This window comes from Prorops nasuta, unplaced genomic scaffold, assembly GCF_024137725.1.
Source record: "Prorops nasuta isolate Cenicafe-Biocafe unplaced genomic scaffold, Cenicafe_Pnas_1.2 PNAS00019, whole genome shotgun sequence".
NCBI classification, from domain to species: Eukaryota; Metazoa; Arthropoda; class Insecta; order Hymenoptera; family Bethylidae; genus Prorops; species Prorops nasuta.
In genome coordinates, this window is record NW_027116816.1 from 880,651 (window position 1) to 892,368 (window position 11,718).

At 30.3% G+C, this 11,718-nt stretch overlaps 2 protein-coding genes across 4 annotated transcripts; one reads left to right on the top strand and one right to left on the bottom strand.

Moving 5' to 3' along the window:
- Positions 1-83: 83 nt before the first annotated feature.
- On the bottom strand, positions 84-5,369 carry Top3alpha (topoisomerase 3-alpha). 2 transcript variants are annotated; one of them, XM_066739068.1, is made up of 12 exons: positions 5,321-5,369; positions 4,967-5,227; positions 4,476-4,822; positions 4,274-4,392; positions 3,860-4,206; positions 3,510-3,798; positions 2,950-3,448; positions 2,525-2,870; positions 1,938-2,448; positions 1,597-1,858; positions 1,283-1,521; positions 84-1,206 (listed from the first exon to the last, which is right to left on the bottom strand). In XM_066739068.1, exons 2-12 carry the CDS (start codon positions 5,159-5,161, stop codon positions 1,166-1,168), a joined length of 3,195 nt encoding a protein of 1,064 aa, XP_066595165.1. In that variant the 5' UTR covers positions 5,162-5,227; positions 5,321-5,369; the 3' UTR covers positions 84-1,165. The 2 variants fall into 2 exon arrangements, with proteins under 2 accessions (XP_066595165.1, XP_066595164.1); XM_066739067.1 differs by having other exon boundaries at positions 4,967-5,362.
- A 515-nt stretch (positions 5,370-5,884) lies between these two features.
- Positions 5,885-10,994, top strand: SCCRO3 (defective in cullin neddylation 1 domain containing SCCRO3). 2 transcript variants are annotated; one of them, XR_010823755.1, is made up of 5 exons: positions 5,885-6,287; positions 6,592-6,755; positions 6,943-7,253; positions 7,333-8,026; positions 8,133-10,994. XR_010823755.1 is itself a non-coding variant. In XM_066738704.1 (4 exons), exons 2-4 carry the CDS (start codon positions 6,674-6,676, stop codon positions 7,930-7,932), a joined length of 993 nt encoding a protein of 330 aa, XP_066594801.1. In that variant the 5' UTR covers positions 5,885-6,287; positions 6,592-6,673; the 3' UTR covers positions 7,933-10,994. The 2 variants fall into 2 exon arrangements, 1 of the variants encoding a protein (XP_066594801.1); XM_066738704.1 differs by having other exon boundaries at positions 7,333-10,994.
- Positions 10,995-11,718: the final 724 nt, after the last annotated feature.

Consider the following 11,718-nt stretch of genomic DNA (forward strand, 5'->3'; position numbering starts at 1 on the left):
TATTTTCTAATATGAAGGATTTTTTTTATAAAAAATTCATTATATACATTTTTTAAACCAGGTAATTAATTAACTATTTTCTAAAAAATGCAATTAAAATCGGTTTTTTATCTTAGAATATATAGCACTCCTGAGTTGTACAAAAATAATTAATTTTATGTAATTTTACAAAAATCCTTGAAAATCTGTTTTTATGTAGATTTGAATTGCTATATCTTCTAAAGTACACAATATTGATATAGAGTTTTTGGAATATATTAATTTATTTACCCTCCACACAAAATTTGTATCTTGATATTTTTTTTCAATTTTATTTATTTTGAAAAATGGCCATTTTAATTTAGTCCTCATAATTTTACAATTTCTTTTTCTTCGAGAAACACTATTAATAAACTTATATCATGTTAAAATCAATTCTTTTTTCACTCATTTTTAATGATTATTTTTGTATATTTTGATGAAAAGAACGGCCTGCAATTTTTATGATCACCATTGTATGTTTATTTTGTAAAATGGTACATTTGGCTTTTTTTAATAAAAAAAAAAATTAATAACAACCTATTTTTTACTTATTCCAATGATATCTTTCCATCTGAGGTAGATGTGTTTTCTTTTTTACCATCTGAGCTAATTTTTTGAAAAAAATTGCGCACATAAACTACTTATTTTTAAAAATTACAAAATACAATATGACTATCTTTGCAGGTTTTCTACAGATTCTGTGCATATCTGAAAATCAGATTTGCCGATAGCCCGTAGACACTGCAGACATCACAGGTAATTTATCGAAAGTTCTTGGTACTGCAAATTACATGCACCAAATTCCGCTACATGTTGGAAATAGATTGGCCGGGATCTACAAGTAGATTTAAAGAAAACCAAATATATCTGCCTGCAAAGTACCTTCAGTTTTCAGCCAGAATACTATTACGGATTGGTTGGATTAATTACAGCCAGTTTTAACGTAGAGCTTTGCAAAGATATCCCCGTGTCAAGTACACTCAAGACAAATTTACTTATAACAAGATAGTCATTGATCTACCCGTAAATCGAAATATACCGATGAAAATGATGAATCTATTTGCTAGAAATAAAATTCAGCCTTCGAATTTATTGTAACAAGAGATATAAAAAGTGTTTTATTAATTTTTATCATATTTTTATGTCAATCCATTAAATTTACAGTACAAGTTTTTCGCGTATGACCTAAAAATAATAAGAAATCAACTTATATTTGCATATAAAAACTAAAATAAGAGTACAAATTATTTTATTTCTTTACCTTCAATACCACAAATACCGCATTTTCGTTTTGCTCTTGTTGCTCCAGGCGGTATGGAATTAGAGTTCCCTTGAGGCCTACTATTTCGCCCTCTCCCTGCTGATGTCCCACTCCAATTTTGAGTAGTTTGAGTAGCATCGCTATCAGCCCACTGAAAAAAGTTACAACCAATCTCTCTACTCTTAGAGCAACCATAAAATTTTCGTCCTTTATTTGGACCTTCTTTCAAAACTGTCAATCTGAAAAATGATTGAAAGCAATATAGTCATAAGATAAATTAAAATGTTTATTTGATAAATGTAAATAATATTTACTGTTTAGCAGATTCTCCACAATTGCATTTAATATCTGTTAATGTTGATGTTGATGTTGATGTTGATGTATTTACATTATTTATGTAAGAAAAATTATGACTGGAATTTATTTGATTATTTGGTCTGGCTTGATAAGAATTCGTATTATTAGTTGCATTTCTTAATGAGGTATTTGAAGCAGTAGAATTTTCATTTTGACTCTCCCACAAGAAAAAATTACAGCCACTACCTTGTGGTTTTGCACATTTAAAAAACTGTCTTCCTAAAATTTGATTAAAATCATATTTATCACAAACTCACATTCCTTCATGTAATACTTATTTGTTTTTGTAATATTATACCTTGATTCACGCCTTCTTTGCGTACTGTCAATCTTATTGCCGTTTCCCCACAGTTGCACATGATAACAGCTTCTGCATCTATCGTTCCCCAAACATGATTTGTATCTTGTGCCGTATATGTAGCAGATGGTGCCATACTTCTATTCTCTGATGTTCTAGATGAAACACTCATTCCTGAATGTGCACTTCTGTCTTGAATGTTATTATTTGCCTGTGCATTTTGCTGATTTCGCTCACTGATTGTATTTGAGGGCCTACTGAAATTTTCTTGCTGCTGTCTTCTGGATGTACTATTAATACTATAAGTTTGGCTATAATTTGGAACACCTATGTTACTATTGTAGCCAGAATCATTTGTTCTTACAGATTTTTTAATACTTTCATTTTTTATGTTAAATGCTTCATTTAGTGTCTGATCGCAACCTCCTATACAAGATTCATAAATAAGCCCAAATAAAGGAAACGCATTACGCTTTAACTTAAATTTAAGTTTCAACTTTTTATCTGTACACTGTAATAAAGTACGTTACAGATTTAGCTATCTACAAATGATTAATAATAAAGATTTATATAATTTAAACACTTACAGTATTACAGTTCTCATTCAAAACTTCAACATCTTCAACAGTAGAAGGAAACCATATAGAATTATTACACGATGGATAGGCTACACAAGTGACATATTTTTCGGTATTTTGCTGTTTCTTTCTTAATATCATGTTGGATCCACATTTTGGGCAGCTCAAAATAGTTTTATCTTCATAGGTTAAATTTACCTCGGTTTCTTGAATAGGTGTTGGCTGTTCTTCAATATAATTTGCTAATGAGGCATCAATTAGATGGGCACGCTCCATTGCCACCTTAAATACTTCACGATACTTTTCTATTTGAGTTTGTAGAACGACTTTAGGGTCCTTTTTAGCCTCGCATACCCTTCAATAATCAAAGGTTAATCAATTTATTTTAAAAAAGATTCAGTTTTTGAGAAAATACCATGTATTTTATAGCTTACAACTGCAAATCTTTCTCCAAGTCTGATCGCAAGTGTGGTTTAGACATTGGGAAGCCCATCTCATCATATCCCATTACTAATCCAATTCCTAGTTTTCCTGGCAAAAAATGTTGATTGTTTGTTAGGCCTACGTACTGCCTTGCCTTTATTGTATCTATATGCTCAGCATGTGTAGCATCAGTACCAATGCCATGTTTATCCATTAGAGCTATTAGATCTGCTTCTTTCAATAAATTTGGCGCTGATGTTTCTTCTTGAACCATACTTATGTCGGTAGGTCTAAAAACTTGACCTTCTTGATAACGATGAATTTCTTTGTCATTCCATTTCTCATAAATATATACTTCCAAATAATTTTTTGCTACTATTTCAAGCCCATTGGCTATAAATTTTTCACCTGATATGTTAATTTCAATAATAGTTTCAAAGCCTTCTGCATTCTTTGACAAACATGCTAAGAAGTGACGTACTATAAATTCGTACACTTTAGCATCTAAACCTGTTCAAATGAGGCAAATAATTAATATAAAATGCTGCTAATTTAAAAATAACTTACAAACCTGTTAGGCTATTTGTATATTTTGTTGGATGTATTGGAGGATGAGCTTGATCACTTTTTTTGCCTGCTCTTGGAGTTAAACCTTCTTCCAATAAACGTGCTGCAAAATTACCCCATGTTGGATTCTCTGTTTGCTGACTAACTAATGATGATAAATTAAAATTGCTAGGAAATATATTGGTTTCTGTACGTGGATAGCTAATAAAACCTTGTGTGTAAAGTTTTTCTGCAATTTTCATTGTTTCCTTTGCAGTCATATGTAATTTACGAGAGCCTTGCTTTTCTAATTCCTATACAGATATAGTTTATTTTTCTTAATAATTAAGATTTTAAAACATAAATTTTACTTACAATCGTATCCAAGGGTAAAGGTCTCCATTTGCTTTTTGGTTTTTTGGTTACTTTTTGAACAGTAGCATTAGGGCTCTCAAGACATATATCTAAAAAAACTTGGCATGGCAATTCTTCAAACAGTCTTCCTCTAGACCACCTAAATTCTACAAAAATATTGTCATGGTCATCCTTTACTTTTAATTTCCAATATGGCTCTGGCTGAAAGCGCTGTATTGCTAAGTATCTTTCAACAACAAATCCTAATGTTGGAAACTGGCAGCTTCCATAGCTTATAAGACAATCTTTCAATGTTCTAGGAAATACTTTTTGCAATCGTAATGTTTGAAATCTTGTAAATGCAGCACCTAAAGTTATTAGATTTTTAAAGTTAATTATAACTCAAATTATATTATAAAAATTAATTAATCATACCTATTCTTAAGTCTAATTCACTCCTAACATCTACTGCATCACTAATTGGTTTATTTGGTTCAGTTAGATTGTGAAGAGCTTGATTAATCGCCGCATGTGTAATTTCTGAAAATTTGGCTCTATGTGCATAAGATAATGAATTAAATATTTTCCAAAAAATGAATCTTCATTATAAACTTATGTTTTTAAATTAATTATGTACCTATGTATACGAATTCTTGGCTTGATAGCTTGGCAAACTTGTATTATTTCAAAGCCTATGTTTTCTCCTTCTCTATCACAATCAGTCCATATAATTAAGGCTTCACAGCCTCGTACTTCTTTCTCTAATGTTTTTTTTATGTTTATTAAATTTTCATTGGTACAACTCTTAAATACAGGTGCATCAAACAAACTTAGAGGATTACAGCTTTGCCACTTTCGATATATACCTTGAAAATCATATCCTAGTAGGTGACCTGACACCGAAGTCATGATCATTTCACAGTTTTTATTCCATAACTGAGTGTTAAATTCATAAATTTTGTTATATTTACTAAGCCCCTCTCTCTGTAAAAATAAAACATTTCTATTATAAACTATGTTACTCGAGATAGAAGATATTATTCCTCATATTTGTTATTTCATAGATCTAAGTTATAAACTATTGAATTGAATATCAATTACAATAAAACGATATGCTTAAATAATTACCTTTCTTGAACCTCCACGAGAGATAATATTTGCGATATTTTTAGCAGCATCGTTCTTTTCAGCAACATTAAGAACTTTCATGATTTTTTTAGAAGTAAACTGTCTATTTGTAACATTAATCACATATTTTGTATCATATAAAAGTAAGCTCTTATATATGCTGTGAATCCACATTTGGCATAAAAGTAAGCGCATAAATTTTCATCTTCGTTCTATTAAATTAAGTCTAGTATAGAACAAAGTAATATTTTTTACCTTTACCTGTTTTGAAATCTTTTATTAGTTTCATAAATTTATATAAATCATTTAAATATTTTAAATACACAGAACTAATATTATCAAAACAGATATAACCTATTACTTAGATTAGTCCAAAAAAATTCTTGACACACTTCACTCCCAGCTAAACTATTCGTTTCTAGCAGTTTCTAGTAACTTTGGTTTTGTCAAATAATTTTCATACATTTCTGTGACCGTGTGTGGCGTGTGTGTATGGCGTATATGCATGGGATATGTATGTATGTATGTAACATACTATTGTTGTGCGTTTCAAATCCTTAGCGCTCATGTATGTAGCAGCGGTAGCGCTGTGCAAAGAACGTGTCATGATTGGTCAAATTAACTGAATCGACCAATTATGATACAGCGCTACCTTAGCGCTATAAGGATTAGAAACGTAAACATCATGTTTGTTCTGAGTACTTTCTGATAATATATACAATAAATATATATTAATTATTATTATTTTATTTATATAGAATATAGAAATAATAAAGAAGGATAAAATGGGTGCTACAATGTACAGCAAAAATGTATAGTTCATGTGACATGCCTTATGTATTTTTAATAAAGTAGCGGAAGTTGAAATCTGAACGCAGCCAACAGCAGCCTGCAGCCAGTGGCTGTTGGGTGCTGGACTGCTGGGTCTGTTGTAATTTGTAATAGCAAGTACTATATATTTTTGTGATTATAAGCAAGAATGAAAAATGGTTGTTTTCACACAATTCAGTAATATTTTAACATATGAATTGATTCGGTTTAACACTTTTTGTTAACTATGAATCTATCATCTATCTACGATATGTGTTTTTATTATTGCAAATGACAGTGGCACTTGGTCGTGAAAGAATTCGACCGGGGAGTCTTGTTAAAGAAATGTTTGAAGACGTTAGAATCACTACATTGTGTATTGAATTTGAGTAATTAATACTCAGTGAATACTTATGAATGTTTTCTATAAAGCAAAATACTATTTTTTGGCGGGTCCTACAACTAAGATTGTCATTATCAAAATAGACCAAGAAGTTCCCTTAACAATAAGGTAAATAATTATTCATCTTGTTTTTAAGTCACATATTACCTTTTTTATTTACATAAGTTTTTAAAATAATTTGTACTATATTCAGAGAATTTCGCTAAAATTTATATATTTAAATTTTACTTCAATTATAATTTTTACATTTTTCAGTATTTTAAAATAATAGCTGCTCAAAAAATAATTACATAGTCATTGTTTTGTATGTAGAAAAAAAAAACCAATGGCAATATGTATTAAGAACATTAATCCTTTATAGAGAGAACATCAGCTTTTCTTAATAAAGAATCTGTAACAAATTTCTTTTCAGTTTTTCTTTAAGACTGTCAATTTAAGACTGAACTACTGATGCACGGGGTAATTATAATTGATATTACCAACGGGCAGCATCAATGGGAAACTGTTTTTCTTGCTCTAAGGTGCCCCATCCACCAGTCACCACGAATCAAACCAATTCTTTAGAAAACAAAGACGGTAAATATTATGCTAGATTTATGAAATAAACAGGATTTTCATATAAATAATTAAATTTGTGCACGATCATTGTTATTTAGAATTGTTTATTTATCACAGCAATTCCTGATTTGATTTTTAAATTATTTTAAATTTCATTAATTGAATAAAAATTAATGTTTAAAGAATAACACTACAATCATTATAGAAGCAATGGAGCTTAGAGGACTGTTCCCAAATTCTTGGCCGCAGACTGGATCTTATGTGCCTACAGAATCACCTGTAAATGGGAACAAAATATCATTGAACACATTATCTATGCTTACAAAAGTTGGTTCTGATAATTGTGGGTCTGTACCTGGTATACAGAATAATTCACGATCATCCAGAAGCTTTTATGTGAGATTGCCACCTCTAGGTAGATCTGGGTTATCATCAGGTTTGAATAGTGGTTCTGAGTTAAAGTCACAAAAAGATCCTTCAGAAAGTAAAATGAATGCTCTATTTGAGCAATATAAGGTATAAATAATATTGTGTGAAAGAATACCTATTGACTATGTAATCTATTATCTTAAATTAATGACATTGAACTTCATAGGATCCACAAGAAGATGTTATACTTGCTGATGGCATAGAAAGATTATGTGCCGATTTACAACTATCACCGGATGAATTTAAAGTTCTTGTTCTTGCATGGAAATTAAATGCTGAACAAATGTGCCAATTCACACGGCAGGAGTTCATAACAGGATTGAAGACTATGAGAGTAGACAGTGTACATGGTATTCAAAGTAGGTTGCCTGAAATAGTGCAAGAACTGAATGCCAATAATGATCTTTTTAAAGATCTTTATCGATTCACATTCCGTTTTGGCCTGGATGTAAGCTCAGGTCAGAGAATACTGCCAGTGGATATGGCTACTGTATTATGGAGACTTGTTTTTACCATACGTGAACCACCTTTATTGACAAGATGGCTTAAGTTTTTAGAATGCCATCATATCCGAGGAATACCTAGAGATACTTGGAATATGTTTCTGAATTTTGTAGAAAGCATAGGAGATGATCTTAGTGCTTATGATGATGCAGAAGCATGGCCAAGTTTATTTGATGATTTTGTAGAGTACGAAAATGATCAGATGAACCAAAATATCAGTAAAGATGACATATTAAAAAATGTTTCAATTGATAAAGCTTAATATCAATGTTTTCAAGGAATTATTATTTGATCTAAGGTATCGATGTCTTAAATTTTACCTTTCAACAAGAGACCGTCTTCAGTATCCTGTTAGTGTATGTGTCAGTTATTGAAAATAAGACTCCAGTCAAATAAGAAATAATATTTATGTACGATATGCATTCTAATTTATTTGATACACTGAATATTTTTAAACTATAGGAAAATTTGTTATTAAATTCAGGAGTACAATACAAGAAAAATTTCTTTTACATGACATCCTTCAACAATTCAAGGAACTTTTAAATCAAATTTAAAATTCAATCATTTATAACTCTAATGAGATTTTACAATCGACTAACGATAATATTATACATATGCACTGAGAAAACGCATAGGAAAGCTAAAGATATTGTAATTTATGTAAGTTTTGGTTTATTACATATTTATATACACAGCAATCCATGAGCGGAAAATAGTAGTGTATTCTTCTATACGGCTCTAATTAAACTAATTCAACATTTAAGGTTTTATTTAAAGGCTTCTACATTAGTCAATGCTAAATTGAAGCCTTTATATGTGGGTATTGCAATAAAATTCGGAATTACATTTATTGGAGGATATTAAACATAAATTACTTTTTGAGTTAAATTGTATTTTTTTGTAATTACATTTAATTATGTAAATAGCAAAAAGGTAAGACGCAGGAATGTTGCATTATATGAAATTGTCCAAAGTACTCTCCCAAAATTCATGCAATATTTTTGACAAATTGCTCTACCTATAATATTTGAAGACTAAATAGTAACATTTTCATGAAATATTTTATTCAATTCTGACAATCTTAAGGCTACTAATTAACTAAATGATAACATAGTTAATTGCTCTTGAATACAATAAATATCAAGATGCAAAGGAGAAGACGTTTTCTGCAAGATCATTTTAAATTTTGTGAAATGTGTCGTATCAATAGCTGAAGTACTTCATTAATATTTTTAAAATCCTATATGTGTGTCTAACAAAGGGGCAGTTTGAGAAATGATTAATGTAAACGTAAATAGACATTAAAATTTTCATCTGCAGTATGGTAATTTACGTTATAAATGTTGTTGGTTAATATATTTCTGCACGAGACTTAATCTTTGAATTATGGATATTGTAAGTTTCAATAATTCAGAAGGTGTCACTAATTTAAAAGGGTTCTTGTATATTGATGTATCAAATAGATCTCCTAAAAATAGGATTTATCCTACAATGATATTTTGTAATTTTTATATGCGTATATACAGAGTCCGACACACACTTAAAACGCTCCATAACAAATATGCAAGAAAACATAACTCTATGATTACAAGGGGTATTGAAATTTTACATAAGACTTTCTCGAAATTTCTTACTATTTGCATTCAGAGGTATCGAGGAAGATTTTGATATCTTCAATATTTATGGAGAGATAAATATGAATGTTTTCTTATCTTCATGCATTGGAGCGTTTTATAAGTGGTGGACCTGATATGTTATATATAATATGTACAAACATATGTATTATATATAATATATAACTAATAATAATCAGGGAACCTTCAAGGCGATGACGAACTTATTTCCCTCCCTTAAGAGAGTGAAGTCTAAAATCTTATTGTGGACCTCCAGATATAAGTAATAATGAGCGTTATTTTAAACGAGTTGTCCTGTAAATGGATTTAGCTGTAAAATCGATATGAAATATATTCAAGAACTTAAAAATTGTAGATATAACTACAACTTTTTAGTTGTACTTTATGTGATGAAGTATGAGCTGTTTTCAGCCGTTGTGTAATCTACCAGACCACTGAATAAATATTTTAGAAATATGCCGTCATTTATTTATGACATAGTTTTCTTATACGAGTATAATAATATTCAGTTGCTGAAATCTAAATCGTCGTCAATTTACTATTCGCTTATAATCTATCGAAATAAGGGAAATCACCTCGTTAAAAGATTTATACTGCAGGGTTAATAAAAATATTTAATAGATTTTATGCGCGGTATCATTTTTTACAAGGCTTATTTTATCGGTTGTTATATGTATATATCAATTTTTTTAATATATCGATTCTTGTTGTATGTAGGAAAATTATGCCTAAATGACACAGATAAAACGACATGAGAGATTTTCAAACATAACAGTAATCGCGTAAAAATACTCGGTGACGTTTCTCGTGTTACGTGACAATCGCGTGTCGGGTCATAGCATACTTTTACTTGCTTTTGTCTCTACCTTAGGCATAATTTCCCTATGGAATCTTGTTGCAGCCTCTTTGATCATAATTCTTAATTCAGAATCCTGTTAATAAATATAAAAACACTTTTTAAAATTGTATATACATCGAGTAATTGAAATATCGTTATGTTAGTTAATCTAAAACTGAATTCTATCTCTATGTTTAAAAATGGAAAAAGTTTCGAGTTTTTATATTCCAGTGTGTGTAGGATAAATTAATTATTGCCGCGCGTTGTGTCTTTGGATTCTTTTTCGAAATTATAATGCACAGCCAAGTTTAAATGCGGTACAATTTGTAATGAAGAAATCATTGATAATATTTATGAATAATTCATTTGAAGAATGTAAAAAGTATTCTACCTTACTGATCGAAACTCTTTCAAAAACAGAAATTTACATTCTTTGGATTAGCTTAGCTTAAAAGGTTTATAATTTAACAGGTGTCTTAATATACGGAAAATGTTTAGAAGCAAAAATTAATTTTATCGTTCTTATATTTCAAATAATGTGTAACAATCGGGATAGAAATAAAGAATTTCTACCGTGAGAACTATTAGTTAAAAAGTCTTATTGTAAGATTAGACGATGATATTATTGCAAATAAATTTGAAAGACGACAGAATTTTGTTGGGAAAAATGTCATCTGTAATGATATTATAATTGTGAAAGTATATACTTTCCTTTGAGAATTGGCCCTTTTGTTTAAGATGTCTGATAAAGCCAACCATTTTGGATCATCCTGTATATCGCGCAACTTGAATCTAACACGTCTACGAGATTTGTAAATAGATCTAGGTACAATAAAAGGAGTACTGCGAGTAAATCTATTTTATTCTCTCTAAAAAATGTATATTTCTTGAATAATTGAATAAATTCAATATATTGCAAATTGTTTTCCTGATGAAATGGATTTCTTTCGCAAGTATACACAGTAATTCTTAATTTAATCGAATTTTGACCTTTAAATTGAGCTTGCCGATAGAAACTGATTATATTAAGATTGAAATTCCAGTAAAGCCTGATTATAAAATACAAAGTTATAGAGAAAGTTGCGTAAAATGAAGTTTTTATTTTGGTAAAAGGATGTTCGATATAGTTGAAATGGAATATGTTAGATGAAGATAGGTTTCGCTGAGAGGAAATTTCGTTAGCTAGTAGTTCAAGCAAGGTTGCATCGGAAGAGAATTTGCCAGTGGTATAAAAAGGGCAGTGGTGGATGGGGTAGGGGGTTGGACAGATTTCGCGCTTTGTGGGGGAAATCCTTAAAGCCCTAAGCTCCGTAGTGACGCCGGATCTCACGTAGCTGTAGAAAGGCGCGGCAGAATAAGCGTTGAACGATGGATGAATAGGAGCTTAACTCTGCGGCCTTGCGGTTCGTATCCGCGTTCGTTAATACTGATTTGAATGGTTAGTTCACCGGTTATCGTCAGCTATCTATGTTTTACCTTCCATCCTGCAGTCACTGTGCCTTGTAAAGTTCAACTTTCACAATTACACCGCAAAATTAAAGCTTTATTCACCACACAAATCTACCTACTTTCT

Coding starts and splice junctions, on each gene's coding strand:
- Top3alpha (XM_066739068.1), bottom strand. CDS start 5,161: ATGCGCTTACTTTTATGCCAAATGTGGATTCACAGCATATATAAGAGC. Junction 3,799..3,859: donor CTTTACCCTTGGATACGATT/GTAAGTAAAATT, acceptor ATATCTGTATAG/GAATTAGAAAAGCAAGGCTC. Junction 1,207..1,282: donor CGGTATTTGTGGTATTGAAG/GTAAAGAAATAA, acceptor TATTATTTTTAG/GTCATACGCGAAAAACTTGT.
- SCCRO3 (XM_066738704.1), top strand. CDS start 6,674: ATGGGAAACTGTTTTTCTTGCTCTAAGGTGCCCCATCCACCAGTCACC. Junction 6,756..6,942: donor TTCTTTAGAAAACAAAGACG/GTAAATATTATG, acceptor CAATCATTATAG/AAGCAATGGAGCTTAGAGGA. Junction 7,254..7,332: donor CTCTATTTGAGCAATATAAG/GTATAAATAATA, acceptor TGAACTTCATAG/GATCCACAAGAAGATGTTAT.